This window comes from Rutilus rutilus (assembly GCF_951802725.1).
Source record: "Rutilus rutilus genome assembly, chromosome: 12".
NCBI lineage: Eukaryota > Metazoa > Chordata > Actinopteri > Cypriniformes > Leuciscidae > Rutilus > Rutilus rutilus.
Window position 1 is genome coordinate 2,255,568 of NC_140217.1, and position 15,223 is coordinate 2,270,790.

The 15,223-nt window shown below is 39.1% G+C and overlaps 1 protein-coding gene across 2 annotated transcripts in view; it reads right to left on the bottom strand.

Moving 5' to 3' along the window:
- Positions 1-10,673: 10,673 nt before the first annotated feature.
- Positions 10,674-15,223, bottom strand: part of plxna1b (plexin A1b) — a 141,746-nt gene continuing 137,196 nt past the window's right edge. Inside the window, exons 32-33 of one of the 2 annotated variants that reach the window (XM_084425103.1) lie at positions 15,199-15,223; positions 10,674-10,735 (exon numbers count right to left, since the gene is read on the bottom strand). The exon at positions 15,199-15,223 is cut by the window's right edge and continues 85 nt beyond it. In XM_084425103.1, the coding sequence (XP_084281229.1) occupies positions 15,213-15,223 (11 nt within the window). In that variant the 3' untranslated portion in view covers positions 10,674-10,735; positions 15,199-15,212. Of the gene's footprint in view, positions 10,736-12,450 lie in introns of those variants that run through there. The other variant, XM_084425102.1, reaches the window with a different exon arrangement.

The window sequence follows — 15,223 nt, forward strand, 5'->3', positions numbered from 1 at the left end:
TTACTGTCGGTCACAGAAGCCCTACGGATCGCAAAAGCAGCTTCCAAATCTTCAGTTTTCATTCTGGATCTGTCCGCTGCCTTCAACACTGTGAATCATCAGATCCTTATGTCCACCCTCTCATCACAGGGCATCACAGCTACTCCTCTCCACTGGTTTGAGTCCTATCTCACAGGTAGATCCTTCAGGGTAGCATGGAGAGGTGAGGTATCCAGAGCACATCATCTGACCACAGGGGTTCCTCAGGGTTCAGTGCGTGGACCCCTCCTCTTCTCCATCTACACCACATCACTGTAACACATGGTCTCTCTTGCTGATGACACACAGCTCTTCCTCTCATTTCAACCAGATGATCCCACAGTAGCGGCACGGATCTCAAGCTGTTTGGCGGACATCTCGGCATGGATGAAGGAACATCACCTGCAGCTCAACCTGGCAAAGACTGAGCTTCTCGTCCTCCCTGCCAATCCCTCTCTACAGCCAGCTTCACTATCCAACTAGATTCATCATCAATCACCCCATCAAGGTCGGTCAGAAATCTTGGAGTAATATTTGATGACCAGCTGACCTTCACAGACCAAATTACAAAGACAGCTCGATCATGCAGGTTTGAACTGCACAACATCAGGAAGATCAGGCCTTTCCTAACTGAGCATGCAACACAACTTCTCGTCCAGGCCCTGGTCATTTCTAGGCTTGATTACGGCAATGCTCTTCTGGCTGGACTTCCATCATGTGCAACTAAACCTCTACAAATGATCCAGAATGCTGCAGCTCGTCTCGTCTTCAACGAGCCCAAAAGGGCCCACGTCACTCCTCTGTTCATCTCTGCACTGGCTACCACTCGCTGCTCGCATCAAGTTCAAGGCATTGACGCTTGCTTACAGATCTATCACAGGCTCAGCTCCCTCCTACTTTCACTCACTCCTACGAGTCTACATCCCTACCAGACGCCTACGATCGGTCAACGAGCGACGGCTCGTGGTTCCATCACAGAGAGCCACAAAATCACTCTCCAGAACACTCTCATTCAGGGATCCATGCTGGTGGAATGCTCTCCCCACCCTCATCCGGAACACAGAATCTCTGACAACATTCCAAAGACAACTGAAAACTCATCTCTTCCGTGAGCACTTAACCTCATAAAAATAAAAAATAAAAAACTTTCCTTTTCCTTTAATCCTCCCTTGTCTGGCGTATGTTACTCTGAGCAATGCCTGATCTTCGTATTTTGAGCACTTCTTGCGTTGTTTTTGCCTCTTCACGATGACTCGCTTAATTTAGTCCTTTGGACAAAGGCGTCTGCTAAATTACTAAATGTAAATGTAATATTGTTTATACGTCTATGTGGTGTTTTTAATATGCTTTAAGACAAACCATGTGTAAACTCATAAGTCGACACCGACATTGAGTGTTTTGTCCTTAAAACTGCAGTGAACCAAAGACATTCTCAAAAACACGCTTTGAAATCGCTGGTGTTTCTGACGTCACAAACTGGTAACCAATCAGATCAACGTGTGTTCGTCAACCAGTGGATCTCTGAGCTGAGTGAGTGAGTGGAGGCGGGGCTCATTTGCATATTCATAGGAATATATTTATATTCACATATACTAAATGAGGCAAGGGTGTAGAGTTACATTCAAGATATTTTAAGGCATGAATACATTTTTTTCAAGGAAAAAACTTTTAAATATGTCATTTAGGTGATCAAAGATGAGTTTAAAGGGATTAAATGATTGACTACAGAGGGACTTTAAAATTCAGCTCAACACCAGCATGGTGTGAGTTAACTGAAACTGACGTAGGGATGGGTGATGTAACATTAATCAGTCACGCATGCTGTGCGCTCATCAATTACCTGTTATTTTAAAACCTCCGTCCAGTAACTAGTAATTACTAGTACTGTAGAAATAGACTAATCAGAAAATATTACCAAAAACTTCTCAACAGAAGCCCAGCCTAGGTTAGCGTATGCGTTAATCCGCCATGTGTGACTATTAATGATTTAAAGATTTAAATCCCATAGCTTTTTAGTAGAAGGTGACCATTTAAGCTTTCTACGCAGAAACATGCTGTCCATCTCTCTCTCAAACTCGACACTGCTTTACCGTGACCTTCAGAAACTACAGTATCACCTGAATCCTTTATGTGATGCTGCTTTGAAAAGCTTCAGAATGAGTCGGCAATGAGATTCACGTTATACAAGAAAAGATGAAGATCCACGATGAAGGATCTGAGCACTGAATAAAGTTTTCAGCACTGAGTTCTGATCTATTACCACAGTATATTTGAGTTTCTTTACAGAGCATTACTTCTAGTGTACTGTGTCAGAGAGAAACAACAATTCTGGAAGACATGCTTTTCATCTTCTCACTGAAGAAACTGTTTTTAGGGATTAAGTATAAACCTGTTAACATAGATAGAAGCAAACTACATTACCCACAATCCTTGAGTTCTATCCACCAATCAGAAGTTACAATGGAAACACAGGAAAAATAATATGCACACACTCTAAGAACCTTATGAAGACAATCAGATCAATATTGTCATTTGAGTATTATTGTATTGCTATTATTGATTTGATTAATTGATGAATAATCTTGTATCTTTTTAATTTTCCTTCGTTGTGTTTTATTCTAGCTTTGAGTATAAAAAGGAATGGTTCACCAAAAACAGCATATACTGTCATTATATTCTCATATTGCACATGATGGGACCACAAAACTTTGAGTGATAAATGTCATGTGACTAATCACACTCGAGCTGCAGGAGAATTACATCATGTCAACACTGATTGGCTGCTTTATGTAGGAACAGTTTCAGGAAATCATCAGTATCTGTGACGCTTGGCAGAGAAGAACATTAAACGAAGGCAGGAAGAACATGAGCTTGTGAATTATGAATCCTGAAGGTTAATGAAAAGTGTGGCTTCTTTCCGCCCCCATCATTAATAAGACACATGGCCTGAGGAAAACAGGAGATACAGTACATACTCACTACTGGACACTATATACTGGATAACGCCTACTATCTTTATAAAGAAAAGTCAGTGTGTTAAACTTTACAGTTAACTGAGTGATGTCCAATAATTATTTGCAGTAATTAATAATTAAAAAAACAAGAGTTAGATTGAATTTTTAATTTTGTGTAAAATTTTTGGCAGTCCGATCAAATGAGCCAAAATTTAGGTAAAGTCCCCCTTGTAGTCAATAATTGTATTCCTTAAAACTCATCTTTGATCACCAAAATGACATATTTAAATGTTTTTCCTTGAGTATTTTTTTGTCATGCCTTAAAATCTCTTGAATGTAACTCGACACCCTTGCCTCATTTAGTATTCGTTGTTCTATGAATATGCAAATGAGCCCCTCTCCACTCACTCAGCTCAGAGATCCACTTGTTGATGATCGCGCGTTGATCTGATTGGTTACAAGGTAGTTTGTGATGTCAGAAACACCAGCGATTTCAAACAGTGTTTTTGAGACTGTCTTTGGTTCACTGCAGTTTTAAAGGGGTCATATAATGCCATTTTTGTACAAGCTAATATGATTCTTTAGGGTCTAAATTAAAAGTTTGTAATATACTTTAATTAAAAATTCTCATTAGTATTGTAAGAAAACACTAATTTTACCTGGTCAAAAACAGCTCTGTTTTCAGCACACCGTTTAAGTGCATGTGTCTTTAAATGATAATGAGCTTTGCTCACCCCGCCCCTCTGTTCTGTGCATACAGCGTTTCTAACACAATAACACAATAAACCATAATGCGTTGTTCATTATAAACGTGGGATTATGAATTATATCGAGAACGTCGTACATAGAAAACATGCCGTAATGTACCCTGAGTGTAAACAGCCGCATTCATCGTGAAGCATGCTAGCGATTTGCAAAGATTAATATAAATATTAATATAAAGGTTAATAAAACGTTACACTCACTTCAGTTCTTCTGGAGGTGCAGCAGGAACACGAATAGTTGGTACCGATCCTTTTTTCAGGAGCAGCTTCAGCAAAACCAGCTTTATACTGACCCTTGTTTGTAAAGCAGTCTGGTGTGTGAAATGATTCGCGCAAATATGAAAGCATTGCTGTTGATCGTGGGGAATATTCCCTTCGAAAACAAACTCAGCCACTGCGTCTTCAGCGGTTCGGATTTAGGAACATCAAAATGATGCTGTGTTCGTTATTACACCCAAGAACAGAACACCACAATCACTGATACGCCATTCTGCTCATAGACAGTGCTCCAGCGTATCAACAATGACCGCACCGGTCCGCCTGGACTATGATTGACAGCTCGCTCACGAGCGAGGGCGGGTCTGTGTTGAAACGCTGCTGTCGATCAACAATCGTGGGAGGGGCGTCGATTTTGTGACGTCACAAAATCGAACGGCTTGATTTGAGACGGGGGAAAACATATAAGAAGATTAAAAAAAAAAAACACTGGATGGATTTTTATCATTTTATGATGGTTGTGTACAGGCACTGCCAACACACATTTCAGTACAATCAACTTGTAAAAGTGCATGTACCATTATATGACCCCTTTAAGGAGAAAATACTCAGCAATGGTGTCGACTTGTGAATTTACACATGGTTTGTCTTAAAGCATATTAAAAACACCACATAGACACATAAACAACAATAAAAGCTGGATTTTCACCACAGGGGGACTTTAAAAATCACAAGTGTGATCACTTCCATCCAGTTTGTTCATCACGCTGGAGAGAAAAGGAAAAGTTAAGTTGTCAATGGTTGTGTTCGTAATGGCAGACTAACATACTACTCTTAGTATTTATGCAGTCAACAAATGCACATAGAGACCTCGAAAAGAAACTGAAAAAGAGAAAGAACAGATTCTCATGTTGAAACAGACACAGGACTCTAAAGCGTATCTGAGCCTATCATCAGGTCTTCTGTCCCGGTCAGAAGTGTGATTCCTGACTCGACTGCCCTCTCATAATTAATTAAACACACAGAGCTTGTTTCTCATCTGTAACGTTGCCAAGTGTGTTGTGAGCTTATCTGCAGGTCATTTGGAACAGCTCAACAATGGCTCCTTTCCAAACCCTACCTAGACAACTACCTTCAAAGTGTGCATCCAAGTCACTGATCTACAAACAACACTCTGTACACACATAGATATGACTCAATATATTTTGCCAATGCAACTAATTTTATACATACATCAGATTTTGAACAAATGGATCAACTTTTTATTAAATGCAAAATGATGGCGTGGAAAAATTGAAAACCAAATTGAATTTCTGCCCGTCATATCCAGCAACATGCTTGCATTTCAGGCATTAAAGGGATAGTTCACCCAAAAATGAAAATTCTGTCATCATTTACTTCAAGTTGTTTCAAACCTGTAAGAATTTCTTTTTTCTGCTGAACACAAAAGAAGATATTTTGAAAAATGTCTGTAACCAAACAGTTGATGGACCCCATTGACTTCCATAGCAGGAAAAAAAAGTCAATGGGGTCCATCAGCTGTCTGGTTACAGACATTTTTCAAAATATCTTCTTTTGTGTTCAGCAGAAAAAAGAAATTCTTACATGTTTGAAACAACTTGAGGGTGAGTAAATGATGACAGAATTTTCATTTTTGGGTGAACTATCCCTTTAAGTCTGTTCCAAAAGGTATCATATTAAAATGCTTCTTACACAGACAGACAGGTTTTGGAACAGATCTCGAGTTGAGGAGTTTAAGATTTAATGCTTGACATGGTAAAGCAGGTTCAGCACAACGATAGGACATTAGCCAACACAGGTTTAGGTGAACACAGGTGAGCAGGAGAACACAATCAGACGTGATGCTCTCCTCTGGCTTTCTCCAAGCCATCTTCATCCAGGGAATCACTCGCCAGGCTCTGGCAGAGCGTATGAGCGTTACTCATCCAATGGGAACGGACATTTGATATTGGTGTTGAAAATCTGCCTGTTCCCCGGCAATGGGTTTTAGCAATCCAGCTTTATACCAGTTTGCAGGGCAGATGATGTTACGTAAAGGAATAATTCAGACAGAAATAAAGTTTCTCCAAACTGAATTTCTTCTGTGGAACAGGTTAAAAAGCACCATTTTTTAAGTTCTATCACAAAAAAAAAAAAAAAAAAAAACTTGTGTAATTTTTGTTGTCTTCTGAAGCCACGCAATAGCCTTATGCCAGAAATATTGAAATTCACAATGAAATTATTTGCCGAATCTTTCCCTTCCTCATTTCAGATGGTATCAAGGCACATCCCACCAGGTTCAATATCAATGAGGAGACGCGTAAGAACCAATGCCATTTAATATAGCAGGTTCTTGATATCATCGGCTCATCAAATGTCACTGGTTCTTGCATGTCTCTTTATTGATGTCAAACATTATGCAATCTAATTTCTTTTGTGTGAAACAAAACGTAGAGTGAATGATGACATTTTACATTTCTGGGTGAACTCATTCACTAAATAATGGGAAATACCCCTGAAACTGCTAACGTCAGATCGATGAAGAATAGAAGATATTTTGCCAAATTAACCCAGAATACATTATGATTCAAACCACTATTCCACCCTGCAGAACGCAGATGTGTTGTTGAGAAGAAAACTGATTCAATGGGCACAGATTCTCATCATATGCTATGCTTGGATGTAGAGGGGAAAACTTTCTGCAATACAAAAATACACCTCCGATATGTTTGATTCCACTCACTGTATTTGATTTGATTTGGTGGGTGGTTTGCCTGAGATCATGAGAACATTGTGTTTGATTATGCCATCCAACACCTGAGACCCTTCGGCCCACGGACCGCCCACAGTCACAGGACATCTGACATTGCACACAAAAATGGTAGTTCAAATATAATAAGTTTCCTTACGCAACTTCCAGGTGTCAGGGTTCACCAGACCGCCTAGAAATAGTCACATTTACAAGGCACCTGGATGATAAAATGAGTGCTTTGGAGTAATAACTAATGCCATCAAACAATGATGAAATGATGCAAGACCATCAATGTATATCACTAAGTTGGTGGTGATGATGATACTTGGCAACAACTTCCGGTAATACACAAAACTTCACAGGGATGAACACTGTTCTCCACGGTCTACAGAGATCAGCTGAATGCCTGGAGTCAGAGTGGGTTTGGGTTGGAGAAAGAAGAGCATCACCACACCAGAACACCTCCAGACGCTGGAGGCTGAGAAACCACGAGAGAACATCAACAACACGCTTGTGCTAATGGACACGTTTCAGATACTGGTGTAGACTTGTGCTGGTCATCAAATCAAGCATTAGCATTAAGAGCAAACCAGTGCCAGTCAGTCAAAAACACCTTGGTCTGACATGATGGAAGAACCGCACCAATATTTAGTGGCCTTGACAACACGACACAATGTCCCTTCCTGACACATATGCGTTTGGGTGGCGTTTTAACACATGCCTGGCTATTTTCATGGCAAGTAACAAGTTTGAATGCTATAAAAGAGCAATTTAAAAGGCTTTTAAAGTTTGACATGAAAAGAACTAAATGTTCCTAAAAGAGAACTAAAACTGCACAATGTAATAAAGTAGGTTTAGGAAATACCGGAGTGAGAAACTGGCATGAGAGGCATATGTGGAGATTCATTTTAAAAAGGAACGAATTTTTCTCCTTTTTTTGTGCTGGTTTGGTGTAAATTCTGCAGAATAGATTCAAACATAGTAAAGCGAGTTAGCTCAAAAAAGGCAGGGGAAGTGAATGACAAGTGTTTGAATTTTGTGGAAATCTGTTTCATCATCATTTTTTCACATTAAAAAAAGATTTTAATTGAACCCATGATGGTTCTCTAATGTACAGCATTTAAAGAATTGCCCAATATCATCCACTTTCACAGGTGTGTGTGTGTGTGTGTGTGTGTGTGTGTGTGTGTGTGTGTGTGTGTGTGTGTCTCTTGTTAATCCATCCTTCAGTGCGGATGAGAGACTCGACTGCCGCTCCTCTAGGGCTTGACCTGATTGGAGGAAAAGGAAACGACATCGTGAGATAGCTGTCAAAGCGAGGCACAGGAAATGGCAGAGAGAAAACGAGAGCGGAAAATGTGGAAAAATGCAACGCATGCTGCCTTTATATGAGCAGAAAACATATTCTTCTTCCCCTCGGAGCATTCTTACATCAGTCTCACACTCATCCAAATTCAATTAAAAATTCCCCTTTCAGTTTTGAATGAAAATCTATCTGTGTAAATAGTAAATGTGTCATGCATGAACATTAAATTTAATTAAATGTAATTGAAGACAAAATTAGGCCACTTTTAACCATTTTAACATTGACATATTGAAGCAAATAATATTTAGACAAACAGACGGATGCATTTATTGATACCAGGAGAAATACAGGCACCGAACTAAGCATGAATGTGTGTAGAACACATGCACACACAGTGCGGTGTGTGTAATATGCATGATAATGCTACAGGGCCCATGGATAAGATGATGTGTCCTTGTGCAATGTCATTCCTCTTGGCTCTGGTATCAGCCAGCCGTCACACACACAGGCAAACTCAGTGGTAGAAGAAAGAGAAGACATTCCAGCAGGCAGAAGACTCGCGGCAGCACGTCTTAAAACACTGTGCTGGAGATGCCGGTGGCTAAAGCAGCTCCGAGACAAAGTGCTGCGGAGAGGAAGGGCAGAATTATTCATGATACGACACAGTTTGGCCAGCAGATTTTCTCTGGGTGACTCCAAGAGTAGCAAAACTCACACGAGCGTTTTGTTCCGCTGTTCGGGAGCGCTGGTGTTGGACTCCTCACCAAATTACCATGGTTACCATAGTCAAATGAGGGTTATGATGATTGTTTTATATTTATAAACGTGTTATTTTAACACCCTTTTAAAATGCACATTTCAGTTTAGATTCAGGAATGCTTTTAGAAGTTGCAGTTTAGTTATTTTATGCACATTTCTTTTTTGTGCACATTTTTATATTTTAGGTTTAAGTAATTATAATTCAAGAGAAAACAACCAAACATTGAGTTTAGATTTACATCTAATAGAAGCAAGACCTTTGAGGAAAGAAGCCGCATCCCTGTTTGCATAAGGTTTAACATTGTGAGAAATATAATCAATTCAATATGCTTTTATAATAACAATGGTGACAACCAAAAGGGTGGGTTAGTATTTTAGATTTAAATTCTCTATTTGTTGGTTACCATTTTTAAAAGGGGTTTCATCAACAACATGTTACATGCACAGTAAAAAAAGTAACATGCACAGTATACACATTTTCTGCATGCATTGAAATTCAGTAGCAACTTTAAGTTGACATTAACGTGAGGATTAACATCTTCAGAACAACAAGTTTAACCAAAAAGTCATTTATATGCAAAATTGCATTAAAGATGCGAAACCTCCATTAATATTTCTAAGTTGATAACTTGACACCACTAAATGCAATGTTGCAGCACTGAATTGTGATGCATTTAATTTAGCAGTTAATATTTTTCAAAAAAAAAAAAAAAAAATAGTAATCAAGCATGTACTGTGTAGTATTCACTAAGTAGCATGCTAGTACTGCACTCTGAACAGTCTGTCTGCTTCATAAGCCAGAGACGCGAGGTTGTGATTAACACACCGGAAGAATCAAAGGACACCCCGCCTGTGGTGCTCTTAGTGTGTGTGGAGCTCTCAGTGTGTGTGGAGCGCTCAGTGTGTGTGGAGCATGTAAATCAGACTGATTCCCACATCTACACCTCTGTGAGTCCAGATCAGAGCTGCTCACCACCTGAACCTCACAGACTCAGTTCTGGAGTTTGCTAGGATGCAAAACACGGTCGTTATGTACTTCAAAATCCAATCACATATTGTCATTCAAATTTTAAGTCAATAAATAAAGTTTTTTTTTTTTTTATGTTTTAATGTTATTAATGTAAAGCATGTTTACGATGCCAAACTCTAAAGCGAACTTTCCGGGAGTCCACTGGCGATGATGTGATCGTAACTGTGGCTCTGCTTTCTGTGACATGGAAATCTTCTCCGGTTCATTTCTTCTGTTCAGTCAGTCGAGATCAGATGCGAGTATAAACATGAACACACTGGAGAGCTGCTGTATAGTAGAGAAGCTAAAGCTGTAATTCTAATCGAAAGAGCCACTGAAACATTTTCTTTTTATGTTTAATACAGTAAAGCTGCTAATTTAAAGCAATCTATTGTCTAAAGTACTATATCAATAAACGCGACTGAAGAGCTGAATAGCGGAGCTGGTGCAAACATATCCACATCTCTATGATCAGATGCTTTCTTCACTGCTGTTCTCTCATCGCTGGCATATTTGTTGTGCTTTTGTTAGTGAGAGGAAAGTGTGCAGCGCATATAACATTCATCTAAACGCCGCTCTCAGCAGTGTGGGTGTCAGTGGGATGCTCACTAACTTATACTGTCACATATTACTGTCCATCAAAAAAGAAATGTTTCACCCCTAAGTGAAAACATGAAAAAGAACTTAACCGTGAGTAAATGAGAACATTATGGGAAGTGTTCCAGAGTTGAATCACCGTGTTCAGGCTGAAGGTGAGCGAGAACAGGTGCTACTGAACCCCACAGAGACGCCTGGCCCATCACTGAAGCACCCTGGGTGTGTTTCCATCACACACACACACACACACACACACACACACACACACACACACACACACACACACACACACACTCACCTGTGAGATCTCCTGGAGGTGTCCTGTGTCCCGCTGGAGCCACGGGCACAAAACATATACTTCTGCAATTAACAGAACTTAGTTATAATGTGCTTTTCACACTTACACCCACACAGGGACAGAAATAATTTCATCTAAAAGCTAGTCGAATTTTAATACATGTAGAAACACTGAAGAAATAACAGTACCACTGACGTCTGCTAATTAGGAAGCTTTCTGTGTGTGTGTTTCAAAACTTTATCACAGTTCAAAGAACTTAGCAGCCTTTCAGAACAGTTAATCTAAAAATAAATACATTGCCACTTATCATCACATCATTACAAAAGTCTGTGAATTTCTTTTTTTTTTTTTTGGTGGAATAATAACACAGGGCTGCCAACTTTTGAGTTTAGCTTTAGTGATAATTATGGAGGGGTGTGTGTGTGTGTGTGTGTGTGTGTGTGTGGATAAGTGTATTGTGACTGTCAAAACTAAACAGAATTTTATTAGGTTTAGTGACGTTACAATGTGTACATGGCACAATTTCTGGTAAGCTACTTTTTTTTTTAATTATAGCTGGACAAAAATTTCACGATTTCAATTCAATTCTTGTGATTTGATTCAATATTGACTCATTTGGATACATATTAGGTACACAAGATGGGCATTCATTTTTCGCAAAAAAACAAACAAAAAACCTCACCTAATGCTGTAAACACAGAGAGCCCTGTCAGCTGGCAGTATTATTTAAGGTTCAAATAACTCAAATTAAATATAATGCGTTTTTTATTATAACAACAATTTTATTTAATATAAGTACACATATAATAAATATGTAATATAGTACACATATTTACCAAAATACTTATAGCTCTTTTTTCTAGCCAACTAACATGCAATATTATGGTCATGAAATGGCTTTCCTGAGGTAAATGTTATGTGACATAATTGTTCTCCAGCTGGTTTATTGACTCTTTCCGCAGTTGAAAAACACTGATTGATGGATATCATGTATGAGGAATATACATTTCGGTAAGTTGTATTGCATCTTTCAGCATAGTTCATTCGTGTTTATTTACTATTAGCTAGTAGAGATGATCGGGTCACGTGCCGCTAGGGATCTGTCACGTCACATTTACAAGCGCCAAAACGGTATTTATTGTTTGAATTTCGTGATAGAATTGACAGAATCTGAGAGCTGAATTTTTTTATATAATATAAAGTAACCTGCTCTGTTTTGTCTGTCGTCTCCGTGTCCTCTTTGCTTTGCGATTTTTGTGCGTGAGAAAATGGATGTGTGGTGAGAGTTTGCAGCCCTGATAGCTGGGGAGGGAAGAAAGTCCAGAACATGTTTCATTACTAAATATACAATAGTATTGTTTTACTATTTTTCAATTAATGCGATAACTTGCAATGCAATTAATCACGAGGCCTATTTAAGATAATGTGAAATGTAAAATGGGGTGGATAAGTGTCAACTTGTGTCAGTGGTGGAAAAAGACAAAGAAAATCATGTGTAATACCATGGCATAACCTCTAGATGTCTGTATAGTTCTACATAAAATACTAACTGGGTTATGCAATTTTTCAGACATAATTACTTTTATTAGGTTTTGATAGATAGATATATATATATAAAACCTAATATTATATATAGTTTACACTCATTTTACAGTTCATCCCCTTCATTGCAGTGTTCTTTAAGTTTACATCATGCAGGTTCAACAGAAGTGATTAAAAATCTCTGATCTAAAAAGATGAAATATTTGCCATCAGAAAGACACCACAGTTTTTTTTTATAGCAAAAACATGTTTAATCTCTCCTTGATGCCAGTTTATTCACAAGTAGTAAATCTGCAAAATAAAAAACTAATATTTACACATGAATAGACACCAGTGACAGTCTGAGTCCTGAATCATAATTATTCAAAGGTCTGCTGTTATTTCAGTTTCACCAACAACACAAACCATCTCGCTTCATCTCTGCATTTTGTTCAGGTCTGAAGGAAAGATACTTCATTATTTTTCAGAAATGACTGGAAAGAAATGAAGCAAAAGGAGGGATGAGGTTCGAGTCTCTGTATCTGTGCTGCAATATTATTGCATGTTATCATGGTGGACCTTCATGGAGATCTTGAGTTAAAGAGCAGATTCATGAAGTGTAGAAGCCATTACAGGAACACATAAAAGAAGAGCAGAGAATACTTGCGAAGCACCAGTTTAGACACATTTCAATCTAAGAAACACAACGACAGGATCAAAATATAAATAAATTAAAACACAATGTGATTTTTTTTTGTATTTTTTACATGTGATTTGACATTCAGGTGTAAACATTGAAAGTCCCTGGGAAGAACCGCAAGCCAAACGTCCAGATCATCAGCAGTTCTCTGGTCAAGAAATGACAAACTCAAGAGCGGAGGAAGATCCTGAGATGTTCTGAGCTCACTTTAAAGCATGTGAAGTCAAACCCGACTGATTAGAGGATTCGCTGCATTTACACTGACCAGAAACAACTTCAGTCAGTGGAAACCAACCGTGAGTTTGTGTGATACCGGATCAGTTGTGTAAAGTGCAGACGTGCACCTTCACGCTGACAGAACAAGCTTATTGAATGAAGATCACGGTGAACAGAGTAATGTCAGTCCAAACAAACCAGCTGAGCAGAGGAGCAGTGTTAAGATAAAGACTATTTTCTGCTTTTTGTCTCTGGATAAAACTCTATGATGTCACTGATGATGTCACCTGATGACATCACTGTCAGAACAGAGCAGGTTCATTTAGTCACAACCATGAAAATCAACCGGTTTTGAGGTTTGTTCACTCCAAGAATGACGACTTTAATCATGTAATTTGAGCGAAGTGTAGCGGCTCAGAGGAAATATATAATTGGAATCACTTTCAGAGCAATTTATTTTTCCAGCTCATGAATGATAAAAACATTGACAGCCAATCAAAATGCCTTCCTATTTAAAGATTTTATTCACAGAACATATCAGAAGTGCATGCTTGGAATAAACCAAGCTATTGTCCATTGGTGTGGATGCCAGTATAGTTATCGTTCTTGGTGTGAACAGGCTTATCAGCCGTAAAGACCCCATGAAACGTCCCGAAGAGAGCAGCTGTCCTGTGCGGACACAAAACATTCGTCTCAATCAGCTTTTATTTAGCCATTTTAGTGGCATGTCAATGAAGAAAATTGCAAATTCACCAATATTTTCAGGAAGAGAAACTAAACCTCTTTAATTTGGTAATTTCTTTAGGAGCACATTAGCATATACTGTAATGCTCTCAAATCTAACAGACATGTTGATCTCACGGGGTCTTCAAGTTGAAGATGATATGAGAAACAGGTCAAAGAAATCTTCAGAAGAGACTCATCGAGAGCGTGGAAGATTGATTGAAGAAAATCGAGAAACTAGAACAATATTTCTCCACTGATACTGATGATCTCTGTGTCCCTGCTCGAGCCACTTCAGTGCGTTATGAAGCGACACACACTGACACATTGGCTCATGAATGATGGATCTCAGGTTCGAGAGGAAACAAATGATTCAAAACAAAAGCAGCTCTTAATGTCCTCTTAATCCAGAGCGATTGATCAGGCTAAATCAATCAGGATTGCTCAGGTCCGTCTCGTTAAAGACAAAAGGCCGTTTCTCTTTTCTGATGATGAAGGCTGAAGGTCTGATGAACGAGTGTCTCATCCCTCCGTATCGATACGCCACAGAAACACTGACTCATGGATCTGAAACAATTCACTCGGCCTCCGTTTCACTCATTTATTTCAGCTCGGGCTCAGTAAACGTAGTGATTTTCTCCGAAGATGAACCGGCTGAAACACCAGGAGATAAACGAGTGTAATGATCATGAAGAGCGAGTTTGGCGTCTAAAATCAAGAGTCCGTCCTGTGGTACCATCTGATGAAATAGTAATTAAAGCTTTGTAGTTCAGTCAAAATAAAACATTTTTGGAAGAATTATCTCCTCTGTCATCTTTTTTTTTTCATTGTAAAACAATCAGAGCACATTCCTACTTCACAAACCTTTAAACAACATTCAAATAAAACATGGCACAAGACAAGATTTTTATTCATATTTTTGTCATTTTTTTCCTTCTTTTTGTCATTGTGTAAAGTCAAATTCACCTTCGTCGACACTGAGACGTTCGCCCGACAGTGTTCATGAGAGATGGAGGCAGTTGCTCGTTGATTCTGTAAACTGTGCAAATTCAGCAGAAACACAAGTGGCGAAGAGAGCGGAGAGGGGCAGTCGATAACATTTGTACAAAATAATAAAACATAGTAAACACGCAATCAGTGTCCTTTGATCCGCCGCGATCATTGGCTCGTGACACAGTCACATGACTTCATTAGAGGATCCGAACATCCTCATTGTCTCTTCAAAACGGGAAAGAGCGTCTTTGTCCGCGTCGTGTGAAAACGTCCACCGCACTCGACAACAAATCATCCAAAAACAACGCGGAAAACGACACCACATACATTCAGCGTTGTGGTTTTGTCCTCGTGTGAAACACACCAGCTGACCTTAAGAGTCCCGATCAGCTGGAGA